Source organism: Lissotriton helveticus, chromosome 12, assembly GCF_964261635.1.
Source record: "Lissotriton helveticus chromosome 12, aLisHel1.1, whole genome shotgun sequence".
In the NCBI taxonomy this organism is placed as follows: domain Eukaryota; kingdom Metazoa; phylum Chordata; class Amphibia; order Caudata; family Salamandridae; genus Lissotriton; species Lissotriton helveticus.
This window is the reverse complement of record NC_136073.1, coordinates 9732214-9749085: the sequence shown is the minus strand read 5'-3', so window position 1 is coordinate 9749085 and position 16872 is coordinate 9732214. Positions and strand designations below refer to the sequence as shown.

Here is a 16872-nt window from a genome sequence, read left to right as displayed (position 1 = left end):
TGAGAATGCTGTGTTTGCGGGTGGGCTGTGTTTGTTGCCGCTATTGGCACTTTAGCTGCTCACCCACCTGCACTTCTAAATCTCAAAACTGCTCCTGAAAAGTACTGAATGACTAGTACATAAGGATCTGAAAGCTGACCACATCTTGAAATGGTGCGCGCGAGGTGGGACTGCTCCCTCTTTTAAGAACCACTCAACAAGAACTCCGAAATGGAATAACATTATTGGGTCTGGCATTAGCCAAGACCGTTTGTTTTCACTAAACAAGCTATATATTATAAGTCATCTTGGGGGTTTTAAGGCACCCCTCTCATCCATTGGTCTGCCGTAGTGTCACTCACATGTCACTGGCCCCTCCCCCCCAGCAGGTCAAAGTGGGTCAGCCCACTTCAGCCACCAGCTGACCTGACTGTGAGCGATTGCACTCAGCTCTTGCACAGTGTGCACATCCACACAGTAAGTAGTCCCTTTCAGTGCAGGGACAACGGGCGCAATGTGTGCTTTAACATAAAAAATAAATATATATTTTGGCTTTATTTAACCTAGACAAGGGGCCAGTAGCCCCCTGAACATTGCTACCAGCCTGCTCGATTATCTAAATACAAAAACCTTTCACCTACAAAAATAGCATTGGCAAGGGCAATGGTTGTGTCCTAGCAGACATACTCCATTTGTACACGTGTCCTAGCAGACAGACTCCATTTGTACGCGTGCCATAGCAGACAGACTCCATTTGTACGCGTGCCCTAGCAGACAGACTCCATTTGTACGCGTGCCCTGGCAGACACACTCCATTTGTACATGTGCCCTAGCAGACAGACTCCATTTGTACATGTGCCCTAGCAGACAGACTCCATTTGTACACGTGCCCTAACCGACAGACTCCATTTGTACACGTGTCCTAGCAGACAGACTCCATTTGTACACGTGTCCTAGCAGACAGACTCCATTTGTACACGTGTCCTAGAAGACAGACTCCATTTGTACGCGTGCTCTAGCAGACAGACTCCATTTGTACACGTGTCCTAGCAGACAGACTCCATTTGTATGCGTGCCCTGGCAGACACACTCCATTTGTACACGTGTCCTAGCAGACAGACTCCATTTGTACGTGTGCCCTGGCAGACACACTCCATTTGTACACGTGTCCTAGCAGACAGACTCCATTTGTACACGTTTCCTAGCAGACAGACTCCATTTGTACACGTGTGCCCTGGCAGACAGACTCCATTTGTACGCGTGCTCTAGCAGACAGACTCCATTTGTATGCGTGCCCTGGCAGACACACTCCATTTGTACACGTGTCCTAGCAGACAGACTCCATTTGTACGCGTGCTCTAGCAGACAGACTCCATTTGTAAACGTGTCCTAGCAGACAGACTCCATTTGTACGCGTGCCCTGGCAGACACACTCCATTTGTACACGTGTCCTAGCAGACAGACTCCATTTGTTCGCGTGCCCTAGCAGACAGATTCCATTTGTATGCGTGCCCTAGCAGACAGACTCCATTTGTACGCGTGCCCTGGCAGACACACTCCATTTGTACACGTGTCCTAGCAGACAGACTCCATTTGTACGGGTGCTCTAGCAGACAGACTCCATTTGTACGCGTGCTCTAGCAGACACACTCCATTTGTACACGTGCCCTGGCAGACACACTCCATTTGTACACGTGTCCTAGCAGACAGACTCCATTTGTACGCATGCTCTAGCAGACAGACTCCATTTGTACACGTGTCCTAGCAGACAGACTCCATTTGTACGCGTGCCCTGGCAGACACACTCCATTTGTACTAGTGTCCTAGCAGACAGACTCCATTTGTACGCGTGCCCTGGCAGACACACTTCATTTGTACACTTGTCCTAGCAGACAGACTCCATTTGTACGGGTGCTCTAGCAGACAGACTCCATTTGTACGCGTGCTCTAGCAGACACACTCCATTTGTACACGTGCCCTGGCAGACACACTCCATTTGTACACGTGTCCTAGCAGACAGACTCCATTTGTACGCGTGCCCTGGCAGACACACTCCATTTGTACAAATGTCCTAGCAGACAGACTCCATTTGTACGCGTGCCCTGGCAGACACACTCCATTTGTACACGTGTCCTAGCAGACAGACTCCATTTGTACGTGTGCCCTGGCAGACAGACTCCATTTGTACGTGTGCCCTCGCAGACACACTCCATTTGTACACGTGTCCTAGCAGACAGACTCCATTTGTACACGTTTCCTAGCAGACAGACTCCATTTGTACACGTGTGCCCTGGCAGACACACTCCATTTGTACACGTGTCCTAGCAGACAGATTCCATTTGTACACGTGCCCTAGCAGACAGACTCCATTTGTACACGTGTGCCCTGGCAGACACACTCCATTTGTACACGTGTCCTAGCAGACAGACTCCATTTGTACGCGTCCTCTAGCAGACAGACTCCATTTGTACACGTGTCCTACCAGACAGACTCCATTTGTACACGTGTCCTAGCAGACAGACTCCATTTGTACGTGTGCCCTGGCAGACACACTCCATTTGTACACATGTCCTAGCAGACAGACTCCATTTGTACACGTTTCCTAGCAGACAGACTCCATTTGTACATGTGTCCTAGCAGACAGACTCCATTTGTACGTGTGCCCTGGCAGACACACTCCATTTGTACACGTGTCCTAGCAGACAGCCTCCATTTGTACACGTTTCCTAGCAGACAGACTCCATTTGTACACGTGTGCCCTGGCAGACACACTCCATTTGTACACGTGTCCTAGCAGACAGATTCCATTTGTACACGTGCCCTAGCAGACAGACCCCATTTGTACACGTGTGCCCTGGCAGACACACTCCATTTGTACACGTGTCCTAGCAGACAGACTCCATTTGTACGCTTGCCCTGGCAGAAACACTCCATTTGTACACGTGTCCTAGCAGACAGACTCCATTTGTTCGCGTGCCCTAGTAGACAGACTCCATTTGTACGCGTGCCCTAGCAGACAGACTCCATTTGTACGCGTGCCCTGGCAGACACACTCCATTTGTACACGTGTCCTAGAAGACAGACTCCATTTGTACGGGTGCTCTAGCAGACAGACTCCATTTGTACACGTGTCCTAGCAGACAGACTCCATTTGTACGTGTGCCCTGGCAGACACACTCCATTTGTACACGTTTCCTAGCAGACAGACTCCATTTGTACACGTGTCCTAGCAGACACATTCCATTTGTACACGTGTCTTAGCAGACACACTCCATTTGTACACATGTCCTAGCAGACAGACTCCATTTGTACGCGTGCCCTGGCAGACACACTCCATTTGTACACGTGTCCTAGCAGACAGACTCCATTTGTACGTGTGTCCTGGCAGACACACTCCATTTGTACACGTGTCCTAGCAGACAGACTCCATTTGTACGCGTGCCCTGGCAGACACACTCCATTTGTACACGTGTCCTAGCAGACAGACTCCATTTGTACGTGTGCCCTGGCAGACACACTCCATTTGTACACGTGTCCTAGCAGACAGACTCCATTTGTACGCTTGCCCTGGCAGAAACACTCCATTTGTACACGTGTCCTAGCAGACAGACTCCATTTGTTCGCGTGCCCTAGTAGACAGACTCCATTTGTACGCGTGCCCTAGCAGACAGACTCCATTTGTACGCGTGCCCTGGCAGACACACTCCATTTGTACACGTGTCCTAGCAGACAGACTCCATTTGTACGGGTGCTCTAGCAGACAGACTCCATTTGTACACGTGTCCTAGCAGACAGACTCCATTTGTACGTGTGCCCTGGCAGACAGACTCCATTTGTATGTGTGCCCTGGCAGACACACTCCATTTGTACACGTGTCCTAGCAGACAGACTCCATTTGTACACGTTTCCTAGCAGACAGACTCCATTTGTACACGTGTGCCCTGGCAGACACACTCCATTTGTACACGTGTCCTAGCAGACAGATTCCATTTGTACACGTGCCCTAGCAGACAGACTTCATTTGTACACGTGTGCCCTGGCAGACACACTCCATTTGTACACGTGTCCTAGCAGACAGACTCCATTTGTACGTGTGCCCTGGCAGACACACTCCATTTGTACACGTGTCCTAGCAGACAGACTCCATTTGTACACGTTTCCTAGCAGACAGACTCCATTTGTACATGTGTCCTAGCAGACAGATTCCATTTGTACACGTGCCCTAGCAGACAGACTCCATTTGTACACATGTCCTAGCAGACAGAATCCATTTGTACACGTGTCCTAGCAGACAGACTCCATTTGTTGATTGATTGATTGATTGATGCTTTATTTCGATATGCACATATCATAAAAGCAGTACAAAAGATAAAAACAGCAAGTCGAAAAAAGTAAGACTGTACATTTAGTATAAGAATAAAACACGTTAGGTCAGCATAAATTAGATAAAAAAAGAATTAAATTGATATGGACAGTCTTCTAAGTCTAATCAACCAAGCCCATTTTAAAAACTTAGCAACAGCACAAACAATGGGAGGGGCTGTGTTAGTTAAAAGAATCCGGAGTGCAACAGAGTGCTGACGAGTACCCAGTTCTCTGCAGATGGGACCAAGCCAACGTGATCTGGGGCGACCATAGTCCGGGCATTCAAAAAGAAAATGTGGCACCGTCTCTGGCTTATCACGACAAAGAGCACAGACGCATGATATAGGCTGGGATTTATTCCACCTCGAGCAGAAGTCGGCCAAGGGTAGGGTTCCTAACCGAAATTTGATGTACAAGGACCTATCCATAGCAACTGATATTATGTCCAAGTACGGCTCGTACATGACAGCGTCTTTTAGCAGCAGAAAAGCTGCGGTGGTTTTGCAGTGCTGCTGGCTTCTCAAGCGCTTCACACAAACCCACTCCCAGAAAAGTTTTTTTAAAGTCTCCTTCGGAGGAGCGGAGTGGCTATGCCAGCAAGAGTCCAGGCCTAGGTCCCCTAAAAGGTGTTTTATGTCCTTCAGCCATTTGATGCTACGCCAACCGTCAGAGTGCATCACCTCTGCCAGACCATTGGCATAGGATTTTAGCTCCGGGACCCTCCACAAACGTGCCCAGAGCAAAAGGGGTCGAAGCCGAGCCTGGTCCCTTATGGCTTTGCAGCCAGTGTCCATGAGCACTGGGATGGTCGGGCTACTCGATGGAATGGCAAGGAGATCCTTGATGAATTTATTTTCAGCCTTGCTCAGTGAGTCAACTTTGCCCAAGCCCCACAGTTCCGCTCCATAAAGTGACGCAGGGACCGCACGTGCTTTGTATATCTCAAGTAGAGGGGCAACACAATGTTTTGAAGAGTTGTTGAACTCCTTAAGAAGGGCGCCCCCCACCCTTTTGTGGGCCAATGTCATTTTGTCAATGTGGGCAGTCCAGCTCATCGCGTCGTTCAGTCGAATTCCCAGGTAATCAAATTCTGCCACTCTTTCTAGGGGTATAGAGTTCAGAATTGGAGGGCGGCCAAGTTTGCGAGGTGGATGCATAACTAGGTACTTAGTCTTATCCACGTTGATAACAAGGCCCTTAGTGGTACAGAAGTCCTGAAAGCGGTTCAGCAGTGTCTGGAGACCTTGGGGGGTTTTAGAGATGAGGAGGGTGTCGTCGGCGAACAACAGAGTTGGAATTTTTACTCCTCCCAGGGTGGGAGCGTCTGCTGGTTCGCCCAGTAGGTGATCTACCACCCCGTTAATGTAGAGGGAGAATAGGGTAGGGGCCAGAACGCAGCCCTGCCTTACTCCCCTCTCGACCCTGATCTTATCGGTCTTTTCCCCGTTCAACCCCCATCTAACCTGGGCATAGGTGTTGGTGTGCAGGTTGATAAGGAGGTTTAGTATATACGGGGGCATCCCTAAACCGTAAAGCACCCTCCAGAGTTCCTCCCTAGGTACCAGGTCAAAGGCAGTCTTAAGGTCGATAAAGGCCAAATAAAGACTGCCTTTGCCCAGTACCACCACCTTCCAGTATAATAACAAGAGCCTAAAGACCTGTTCGATAGTTCCTGTACCTGAACGGAACCCAGCTTGCATATCGGACAGGATGTGATTATCCTCCACCCATTGGGAGATCCTCCCCAAGATGGCTTTCCCCGCCAATTTCTGGCTTGAATCTATTAGGCTTATAGGCCTATAATTCCCGGGTAGATCCCGACTGCCCTTTTTGTAGATGGGGACCACCTCCGCACCTCTCCAGGAGTCAGGCACAGGGCCTCCCCCAATAATTGCGTTGAGGAGTGCAGAGATTAGTACCCCCCATTCTTCCGGATAAGCGCGGAGGATATCGCCTGGTAGGCCATCCGGCCCAGCTGCTTTCAATGGAACCAAGGTTTTAATCTGCTTTGTTACATCCAAAACAGAAAAAAGTTCCAGGTCACGAACTAGGGTAAAGGGTGGGAGGTTAAAAGAATCGTTAAGTGGGCCTTCAACAGCAGAATAAAGTTTTTGGAAGTGGGAGAACCAAGTCTGGGCATTGATGGTACAGGTCCTCCGGGTGTCGTCAGGACGATTCCTTTTGCCCACCATGTCCCAAAAACCTTTGGCATCTTTCCCATGACTGGCAGCCAGGAGGTCCTGCCAGAAATTATCCTCCCACTCCATCCTAGCATTTTTTTGGCAGAGTGCATAGTGTCTCCTGGCCTCCCTAGTCCTGGACGGTAATTTGGACTTGACTGCCTCAATGAGAAGTGACTTCGCCTCCCTACACTTCTGATTGTACCAGCCCTGTCCCGATCGTGAGCCTGGTTTCCTTCTACTCGAATTAGCTGGAACTACAAAGAGGTCACTAATAGCCTGAGTTATGACACAGTACCTGGGTGCCACCTCCATCAGCCCTTCCTCTTGGGGGTCGAGATTGACTAGGGCTGAGGCAAGGAGCTGCCTAATGGCAGAAGTTTTCTCCTCTGAAAGTGCCAACTTCGCCCACTTTAGCCGTCGTCCACAGTTTGTAACCACTGACAGGTCCGGGGCGGGGTTACTAGAAAATCTACTCGCGGTGCTATTAAGACACCTGTAGGACAAGGTGAGGGACAGGAGATTGTGATCACTCTCAACCGATGGTACAATCACCATGTCCTCCACCATGCTCCACAGGTGTATGTCAAGGAGAAAATAGTCAATCCGTGACATGTGCCCTGGCCTGTTGTAGGTGTGGGCCCCTGCTTTGTCGGACCTTGTCCTGCCATTGGCAGCCCTAAGGCCAAACTCCATAACTAGTGAGTTGATCTGGAGGGCCACTTCTGTCCACTTTTTAATAGGACTAAGCTCGAGGGGCGGAATCCCCCACCCACTATCATATTCCTCTTGGTCTGTTAGGATTTCAAGGTCCAGGGGCTCAAAAGTACAGTTCAAGTCGCCCGCCAACAAGGTACAAGACCTATGAGGAGATGAGCGGAGCTGGGCTTCCAGACAGGCTATTACTGGGGATTCTCTGCCCCCCTTTGTGCCTCGGGCGTAGATGTTAAAAATGTTTAAGATGACTCGGCCCTGGGAATTTCTCAGCAATATATTAAGGAGATCCGGGCAATTGGTGTCCCGCTCCACCACCCTGCAGTTGAGTTCTGAGGCCACCCAGATTAGTAGGCCACCCGAAGGGCGGCCCCTACCAGTTGCACTATGTACTGCCGGCAAAAAGTGGGTGGAATATCCCGCCTTGTGTAGGGGCACCCGACTCCAGGTTTCCTGGAACAGGCATATGGAGTATTGCTCCACAAGCTCGTTCCAGTCCGGCAGCGCTAGCTTCCTCTCGAGGCCCGCCACATTCCAGCTGAAAACCCTAATCGGGGGGTCCGTCACAGCCGTAATGCTACAATCCTCGACAGGGAGCGGTAAGTCCACAACACCCACACCAGGGAGGCTAGCCAGAAGGTTAAAAGATTCCCCGGTCTCCCCTTGCTCTTCTACAAGCTCGGCTGTAGCCTGAATTTGCGATGAGGACGAGGAGCTATTGGTATTAAGGTAAGGTGTTGGTTCAACAGCAGGGCTCGAAGCCACAGGAACCTCCCCGGGAACATCACAGAGTCAGCAACCCCAGGATCCCCAGTTCGGTATCACTGGAGCTAGGAATAGCTGCTGTGGGAAAACTCCCGGGGGAGAGCGGCCGTGGACGGTATTCTCCACAGGAAATTGGCCCCCAGGACTGCTAATGTAGGTGGGTTGTCCAAGGTGAAAGGAGGAAGTGGTCGTAATGGACCGGGGGTAGAAGAATGTTAAGTCGACTACGTCGATACCCGTTCCAACCGTGGGTTGTCCTTGGGAGCATATCAGATGGGCAACCCTAGCATCTTGGAAATTTACCACCACGCAATCCCCTTCAAGAGATTTTTTCCCGTTTCCAATCCATCCCACCCTGCGTACACCAAGAATTATACCATCCACTCCCGGAGGCAAGGGCCTGTTGGCTTTCAGCCAGTGGATGACCTTATTCTTAAGTGCCTGATGGTTTTCCTGCTGGGTGCTCCTGATAGGGGGGACTTTGGTGAGGATAACAACATACGGGTGGCACTCAGGGGGGAGGTTAACTGGGGGACACTTTCGTCTGATAATTCTGAGGAAGACCTGAAGGAGGAGGGTTTATGGGTGGGACAGGAATGGGTATAGCCTTAGGAGTTGATGCTATGCCGCCAGTTGTAACAGGTGAAGCGGCCCCAGGTTGCGAAGTTAGGCCCGTCCCTCCCTTCTGATGTTGCCTTAGGCCTTGAATAGGCGCCGAGGTTGTTACTACTGGGGGAGGGATAGCATGCACTTGGGCAGCATGGGTGGAGACATTCGGCCTTGTCTGCCTAGGGCCATCCTGAGGGGCAACCGAGGTAGTATTCCCAGAGACTGGTCGCTTGGGCGGCTGCGGCAACTGTTCTCCTGAAGGGGGTCTCACTGGAACCTCTATCCTAGTGTTCTTATCTATCCTGTCTGTCTTATCCTCACTGAGCTTTGGCTGAAGTTTGAACAGGGTTTTCAGGGAAAAAAAATTATCCCTGGTTACCTGTTCAAAGCAGTCAAGCCTATCCCCCAACCTCTTGACTTGATCAGTAAGTGGTACCAAAAGAGACCTGACCAGCTTCTCGATCGACTCCAGAGAGGGACCCACATTGGCTAGGTCAGGCGCTGATGGGACCAGCAGGGAAGCTAATACTGTGTCAGCTACAATTGGAGCGGTAATAGGAATCCCTGAAGATCCAGGTCCTACGGCGCCCGGGGGGGAAAGACCCCTCTGGGGTGGGTACCTGGCGTGCTTAGTAAGCGAGGATGGACAGCCCTTTCGAATGTTAATTGCCCTTTTCCCCTTCCTTTTGTTAAGCCCCTGGGTAGATCGAATCTTAGGGGGAGGTTGTGGGTCAAGAGCAGGAGCATCAGAGCAATGTTGGGACTGGATGCCAGGTGGACATGCTATGGAAGACTCGGTGCAGGGCTCTATAAGCACGGCACAAGGGCTGGTGGAGTGATTACCAGTCTGCGAGCTTTCTGCCCCATCTATACCACCCTCTAATGGTGCAATGTAAGAATCCCCAGGTAGGTCCCCAGGCAAGAGTGCAGGGGAAATGGAGTTTTGTGAGGACAACACTATTGCTGGAGATGGGCTTTTGGAAGGAGGAAAGTCAAAAGAAAGGCGCCGTTCTGATATGGCGAGTTCATTGTCGATGACAGCCGCCACCCTAGTGAGGAATTTGTCCATAGAGCCGAACATAGTGCCCCCAGGGGCACTTTCACCGCCACCCCTCAAGGCCTTACCGGAGCGTGTTGACATGCTGGGTTCCGGCCCCACAGTGAAGCACCACGAACTGAGACCTGTACGGTGGGTGTAAGGGGGGTGGCCCTGCCCTGCCTCCTCCTGCCCCGGACGGCCACAGACGGCCCGCCCTCTGCCCGGGCTCCGCCCGGCGTCGCCCGCGCGCGTCCCGCGACGCGGAGGTCAAGGCTCCGCTTTGTAGCGCCTCCGGGCGCGAAGACAGCGGGGACAGGAAGTCAGCGCAAAGCCCACTGGGAGCTGTAGTCTCCAGCCGCTCCTGGATGTTGTTTGCGGCGAGACCTACAGCGTTGGCAACCCAGGGGCAGAGGCAGAGTGCTGGCGTCTGTGCAGGTAGGCTGTGTGACTTGAGAAGACCCCCGCTCCACCGAGGTCAAGGCTCCGCTTTGTAGCGCCTCCGGGCGCGAAGACAGCGGGGACAGGAAGTCAGCGCAAAGCCCACTGGGAGCTGTAGTCTCCAGCCGCTCCTGGATGTTGTTTGCGGCGAGACCTACAGCGTTGGCAACCCAGGGGCAGAGGCAGAGTGCTGGCGTCTGTGCAGGTAGGCTGTGTGACTTGAGAAGACCCCCGCTCCACCGAGGTCAAGGCTCCGCTTTGTAGCGCCTCCGGGCGCGAAGACAGCGGGGACAGGAAGTCAGCGCAAAGCCCACTGGGAGCTGTAGTCTCCAGCCGCTCCTGGATGTTGTTTGCGGCGAGACCTACAGCGTTGGCAACCCAGGGGCAGAGGCAGAGTGCTGGCGTCTGTGCAGGTAGGCTGTGTGACTTGAGAAGACCCCCGCTCCACCGAGGTCAAGGCTCCGCTTTGTAGCGCCTCCGGGCGCGAAGACAGCGGGGACAGGAAGTCAGCGCAAAGCCCACTGGGAGCTGTAGTCTCCAGCCGCTCCTGGATGTTGTTTGCGGCGAGACCTACAGCGTTGGCAACCCAGGGGCAGAGGCAGAGTGCTGGCGTCTGTGCAGGTAGGCTGTGTGACTTGAGAAGACCCCCGCTCCACCGAGGTCAAGGCTCCGCTTTGTAGCGCCTCCGGGCGCGAAGACAGCGGGGACAGGAAGTCAGCGCAAAGCCCACTGGGAGCTGTAGTCTCCAGCCGCTCCTGGATGTTGTTTGCGGCGAGACCTACGCTTGCCCTGGCAGAAACACTCCATTTGTACACGTGTCCTAGCAGACAGACTCCATTTGTTCGCGTGCCCTAGTAGACAGACTCCATTTGTACGCGTGCCCTAGCAGACAGACTCCATTTGTACGCGTGCCCTGGCAGACACACTCCATTTGTACACGTGTCCTAGCAGACAGACTCCATTTGTACACGTGTGCCCTGGCAGACACACTCCATTTGTACACGTGCCCTAGCAGACAGACTCCATTTGTACGCGTGCCCTGGCAGACACACTCCATTTGTACAGGTGTCCTAGCAGACAGACTCCATTTGTACGTGTGCCCTGGCAGACACACTCCATTTGTACATGTTTCCTAGCAGACAGACTCCATTTGTACACGTTTCCTAGCAGACAGACTCCATTTGTACATGTGTCCTAGCAGACAAACTCCATTTGTACGTGTGCCCTGGCAGACACACTCCATTTGTACACGTTTCCTAGCAGACAGACTCCATTTGTACATGTGTCCTAGCAGACAAACTCCATTTGTACGTGTGCCCTGGCAGACACACTCCATTTGTACACGTGTCCTAGCAGACAGACTCCATTTGTACACGTTTCCTAGCAGACAGACTCCATTTGTACACGTGTGCCATAGCAGACACACTCCATTTGTACACGTGTCCTAGCAGACAGATTCCATTTGTACACGTGCCCTAGCAGACAGACTCCATTTGTACACGTGTCCTAGCAGACAGACTCCATTTGTACATGTGTCCTAGCAGACAGACTCCATTTGTACACGTGTCCTAGCAGACAGACTCCATTTGTACATCGGTCCTAGCAGACAGACTCCATTTGTACGTGTGCCCTGGCAGACACACTCCATTTGTACACGTGTCCTAGCAGACAGACTCCATTTGTACACGTGTCCTAGCAGACAGACTCCATTTGTACACGTTTCCTAGCAGACAGACTCCATTTGTACACGTGCCCTAGCAGACAGACTTCATTTGTACACGTGTGCCCTGGCAGACACACTCCATTTGTACACGTGTCCTAGCAGACAGACTGCATTTGTACGTGTGCCCTGGCAGACACACTCCATTTGTACACGTGTCCTAGCAGACAGACTCCATTTGTACACGTTTCCTAGCAGACAGACTCCATTTGTACATGTGTCCTAGCAGACAGACTTCATTTGTACGTGTGCCCTGGCAGACACACTCCATTTGTACACGTGTCCTAGCAGACAGACTCCATTTGTACGTGTGCCCTGGCAGACACACTCCATTTGTACACGTGCCCTAGCAGACAGACTCCATTTGTACGCGTGCCCTGGCAGACACACTCCATTTGTACACGTGTCCTAGCAGACAGACTCCATTTGTACGTGTGTCCTGGCAGACACACTCCATTTGTACACGTGTCCTAGCAGACAGACTCCATTTGTACGCGTGCCCTGGCAGACACACTCCATTTGTACACGTGTCCTAGCAGACAGACTCCATTTGTACGTGTGCCCTGGCAGACACACTCCATTTGTACACGTGTCCTAGCAGACAGACTCCATTTGTACGCGTGCCCTGGCAGACACACTCCATTTGTACACGTGTCCTAGCAGACAGACTCCATTTGTACGTGTGCCCTGGCAAAAACACTCCATTTGTACACGTGCCCTAGCAGACAGACTCCATTTGTACGCGTGCCCTGGCAGACAGACTCCATTTGTACACGTGTCCTAGCAGACAGACTCCATTTGTACGTGTGCCCTGGCAGACACACTCCATTTGTACACGTGTCCTAGCAGACAGACTCCATTTGTACGCGTGCCCTGGCAGACACACTCCATTTGTACACGTGTCCTAGCAGACAGACTCCATTTGTACGTGTGCCCTGGCAGACACACTCCATTTGTACACGTGTCCTAGCAGACAGACTCCATTTGTACGCGTGCCCTGGCAGACACGCTCCATTTGTACACGTGTCCTAGCAGACAGACTCCATTTGTACGTGTGCCCTGGCAGACACACTCCATTTGTACACGTTTCCTAGCAGACAGACTCCATTTGTACACGTGTCCTAGCAGACACATTCCATTTGTACACGTGTCTTAGCAGACACACTCCATTTGTACACATGTCCTAGCAGACAGACTCCATTTGTACACGTTTCCTAGCAGACAGACTCCTTTTGTACATGTGTGCCCTAGCAGACACACTCCATTTGTACACGTGTCCTAGCAGACAGATTCCATTTGTACACGTGCCCTAGCAGACAGACTCCATTTGTACACGTGTCCTAGCAGACAGACTCCATTTGTACACGTGTCCAAGCAGACAGACTCCATTTGTACGTGTGCCCTGGCAGATACACTCCATTTGTACACGTTTCCTAGCAGACAGACTCCATTTGTACACGTGTCCTAGCAGACAGACTCCATTTGTACACGTGCCCTAGCAGACAGAATCCATTTGTACGCGTGCCCTGGCAGACAGACTCCATTTGTGCACGTGTCCTAGCAGACAGACTCCATTTGTACGCATGCCCTGGCAGACAGACTCCATTTGTACGTGTGCCCTAGCAGACAGACTCCATTTGTACACGTGTGCCCTGGCAGACACACTCCATTTGTACACGTGTCCTAGCAGACAGACTCCATTTGTACACGTGTGCGCTGGCAGACACACTCCATTTGTACACGTGTCCTAGCAGACAGATTCCATTTGTACACGTGTCCTAGCAGACAGACTCCATTTGTACACGTGTCCTAGCAGACAGACTCCATTTGTACACGTGTCCTAGCAGACAGACTCCATTTGTACGTGTGCCCTAGCAGACAGACTCCATTTGTACACGTGTGCCCTGGCAGACACACTCCATTTGTACACGTGTCCTAGCAGACAGACTCCATTTGTGCACGTGTGCCCTGGCAGACACACTCCATTTGTACACGTGTCCTAGCAGACAGATTCCATTTGTACACGTGTCCTAGCAGACAGACTCCATTTGTACACGTGTCCTAGCAGTGAATATGGGCTGTCAGCATTTTGCCAATGGTCATATTGTTTTATTATGGCATTAAAACTTTATTGCTGGGGATGGTGCTGGGCGGAGGCCAGTATAAAATAAAGTAGCTAAAAACAGAATTATATTTTTGGCCTCAAAAATCCCACTTTGCCACAGCAGAGACTCATACTGAAGGGAACTCCCTCGGTGTGGGTGTCTATTGTGATAGGCCAGAATGCCGTCAGTTCCAGTGAAGTCACCCAATGGCTGAAGTGGGCGGAACCATTGCCTTATACGGTATGGTGTAGTGGGCGAAAGAAAAATGTGAATGACACAACAGGTGTCCAATGGGCGAAGAGGGCTGGTTGAGAACACATCTAATGTATATTATACACTTCAAATAATAACTTCAAACGGCCTTGGCTAATTCCACCTGACAATACCCCAGAGGAACAAAGGCGCTCAGCTCGAAACTGCTTTGGAGTTTTTTTTAAACTTTACCAAGATGTGTATGAAAGTGACGTGCATGCACTATAAGAATGCAAGGACACACAATGATAAACAAAATGTGGAATAAATCAAACACGCACCCTCAAGAAATCTGGGTTGAATCCATCATTCTTTTGCTCACTTCACCACCCCCGTTTGGACACAGCTGTATGCAAATCAATCTTGACCCTGTGTCTCATGGCAACAGTCCAGCCTAACTGCCAGGCAGGTCCTCCTTGGATCTATATATACGCATTGACAAGTGGCATATGTGGAGTGTTAAGTAGCAGAGGAACTACGTAGAATATCAGTGTGGTTGACCGCTTGGGATCATCCAGACACAATTGGAGAAGACAATACCATTTTAACTTTGAAGGGATAGTTCGCTGGACGAACATCTTGTGAGACTAGGAAGGAGGCAGAGTACCCCTGACCTATATTGTACGATATATAGCTTTTGAGAAACATTGGGAAACATAGATTTTGTGCCTGATGAAGGTGGTTAAATATTAACTACACCACCGAAACGCGTCGATGCTGAAGGAGTAATACTAGGAAAACGAATTAAGGAAAATTCTGTATTTCTGTCGGAATTTAATCCCTTACCTGTACCTCCTTTTTTACTGAAATGTTGGATATATTTTGTATATAATGTTCTGTTCTGTGTATGTTTCCCATTTTTAACAAATTATAGTGTATGGTAATAAACTGTGCAGATCTACTTTTATTATTGTGCTTTTCTTAAAATCTTTTGAATATTTTGTGCATTGCTTCCTTGTTAAGATTTCATGTTTTTTATTGTTGAGTGTATATATGCTTACTGGCAATAATCTGTCTGTCCATGATAATTCGCCCAAAGGGAGTTATATATTTTGACTTGTGTCTACTGTGGAACCCTATCCCTTTGGTCCTGGGGTCCCTCTCTCTTTTATTAGAGACCTCCTTGGACTGGAAACAAGCATCCTGGGACCGGTTTTGGGATATCACCCTCCTGTGCTCTCCATGCCACCAGAGTCAAGCTCGCCTGGCTGATGAGGGGTGAAAGCCCGAAACCGGTCCTTGGATGCTTGTTTCCAGTCCAGGGAGGACCTGGCTTGGCAGTTCGGGCTGGACTGTTCCCATGAGGCACAGGGTCAAGACTGATTTGCATATGGCTGTGTCCAAGGTGGAATGGTATGGGGGCAAAAAACGATGATTTCGGCCCAGATCTCTGTACTGGGGTGAATGTATGACATTGTTCTGCTTTCTGTCCATCAACTGTTCTTTTTGCATTTGTACTGTAACCATGTCAAACACATATAGTACCTACTGATAAATGTTTGTTACCAACCAAAAGAACTGTCATAGCAACCTTCGAATACAGAAAAAATTAAGGAAAACCATTAAGGTTCCAAATTTAAGCCTTGGGTTTCGTGTGCAGCTCCTTGAAGCTGGCTCATGACTGAAGGAGCTATAATACAAGGATTATAACGCGGGCCTACAGGGAACGCAAAGATCTGTGCAGCAGAAGCAGTTACCCACTGAGCTGTCTACATTGATTAGACACCTGTTCCCTGCATGTCCATGCTGTCCTTTGCAGCAGGCGCGTGACCTCTTAGACAACAGTTTGCAATCACGTTTCAATTCTTTCAAACTTCTATGGGGCAGAGTTTTTTTATGGATAATTGTACAAGGTGCCTGACAGGCTCACTGCCCAGGACTCTGCCCCCTACTGGCGGAGACCCAGGGACCCCTAGTTTATGCGACCCCCAGAATGCTGCTCCCATCCCCATCACTGCCACAGTCAGTGAAACTGAAGGACCCGGAGAACCCACCTGAGACTGACGCCCGCATCAGGACCAGCAGAGCGAAGAGGGCCGGGGCCCCCCTGGAGGGCGCAGGCAGCATGCTTGAGGGGTGCAGAGCCCTGGAGCAGGCAGGACTTATGCCTCAGCGGGGGTCTCCTCAGGGGTCCCTCCTGGAGCAGGTCCTATCCCTCAGCGGGGGTCTCCTGAAGCAGGTCTGATCCCTGTGTGCCTCTGCAGTCCCAGCTCCCGTGACTTCTGGGAGGGGCGGCTGATCCTGCTATAAGAAGGCCCAGGGGTGGGGGCTGGAGAGGGCCCCTCCCACGGAGACAACAGCCCAGGATGCTGTAGAATAAGCAGCCCGAGAGGCCCAAGGTCACACGTGGCGCAGGGGACAATAGCTGTCCCGGGAGTGAGACAATGCTATCTGCAGAGGAAGCGAGGCGGACACAGCAGGGAAGGGGAAGTGCGGGGGGGGGGTGGACAGATCGCCCCCGCCCCCCCCACCGGGGCCAGGCTTCCTCCTCCAGGGTGTTTTGGAATCAATAGGTCCATTGTCGCCCATAATCCTCGGGGGATTTCCCAGAAAAGGAAACACCGCGAGGCTGCGTTTTAAGCAGGAGCAAAACACACACGGTGATGGACGGATGTTGCACAATGGCAAATCATTCACCCCCAGTCACTAATCTGGGTTTAATCCATCTTTATTTTGCTCACCAACCCACCCCAGTTCAGACATGGC

General features: G+C 51.1%; 1 protein-coding gene across 2 annotated transcripts in view; it reads right to left on the bottom strand.

The window, feature by feature from the left end:
* Positions 1–16376, bottom strand: part of LOC144797599 (complement factor D-like) — a 40737-nt gene extending 24361 nt beyond the window's left edge. For both annotated transcript variants that reach the window (XM_078668279.1, XM_078668280.1), the window contains exon 1: positions 16161–16376. In XM_078668279.1, coding sequence (XP_078524405.1) covers positions 16161–16233 — 73 coding nt within the window. In that variant the 5' untranslated portion in view covers positions 16234–16376. The remainder of the gene's footprint in view (positions 1–16160) is intronic.
* Between the last annotated feature and the right edge of the window lie 496 nt (positions 16377–16872).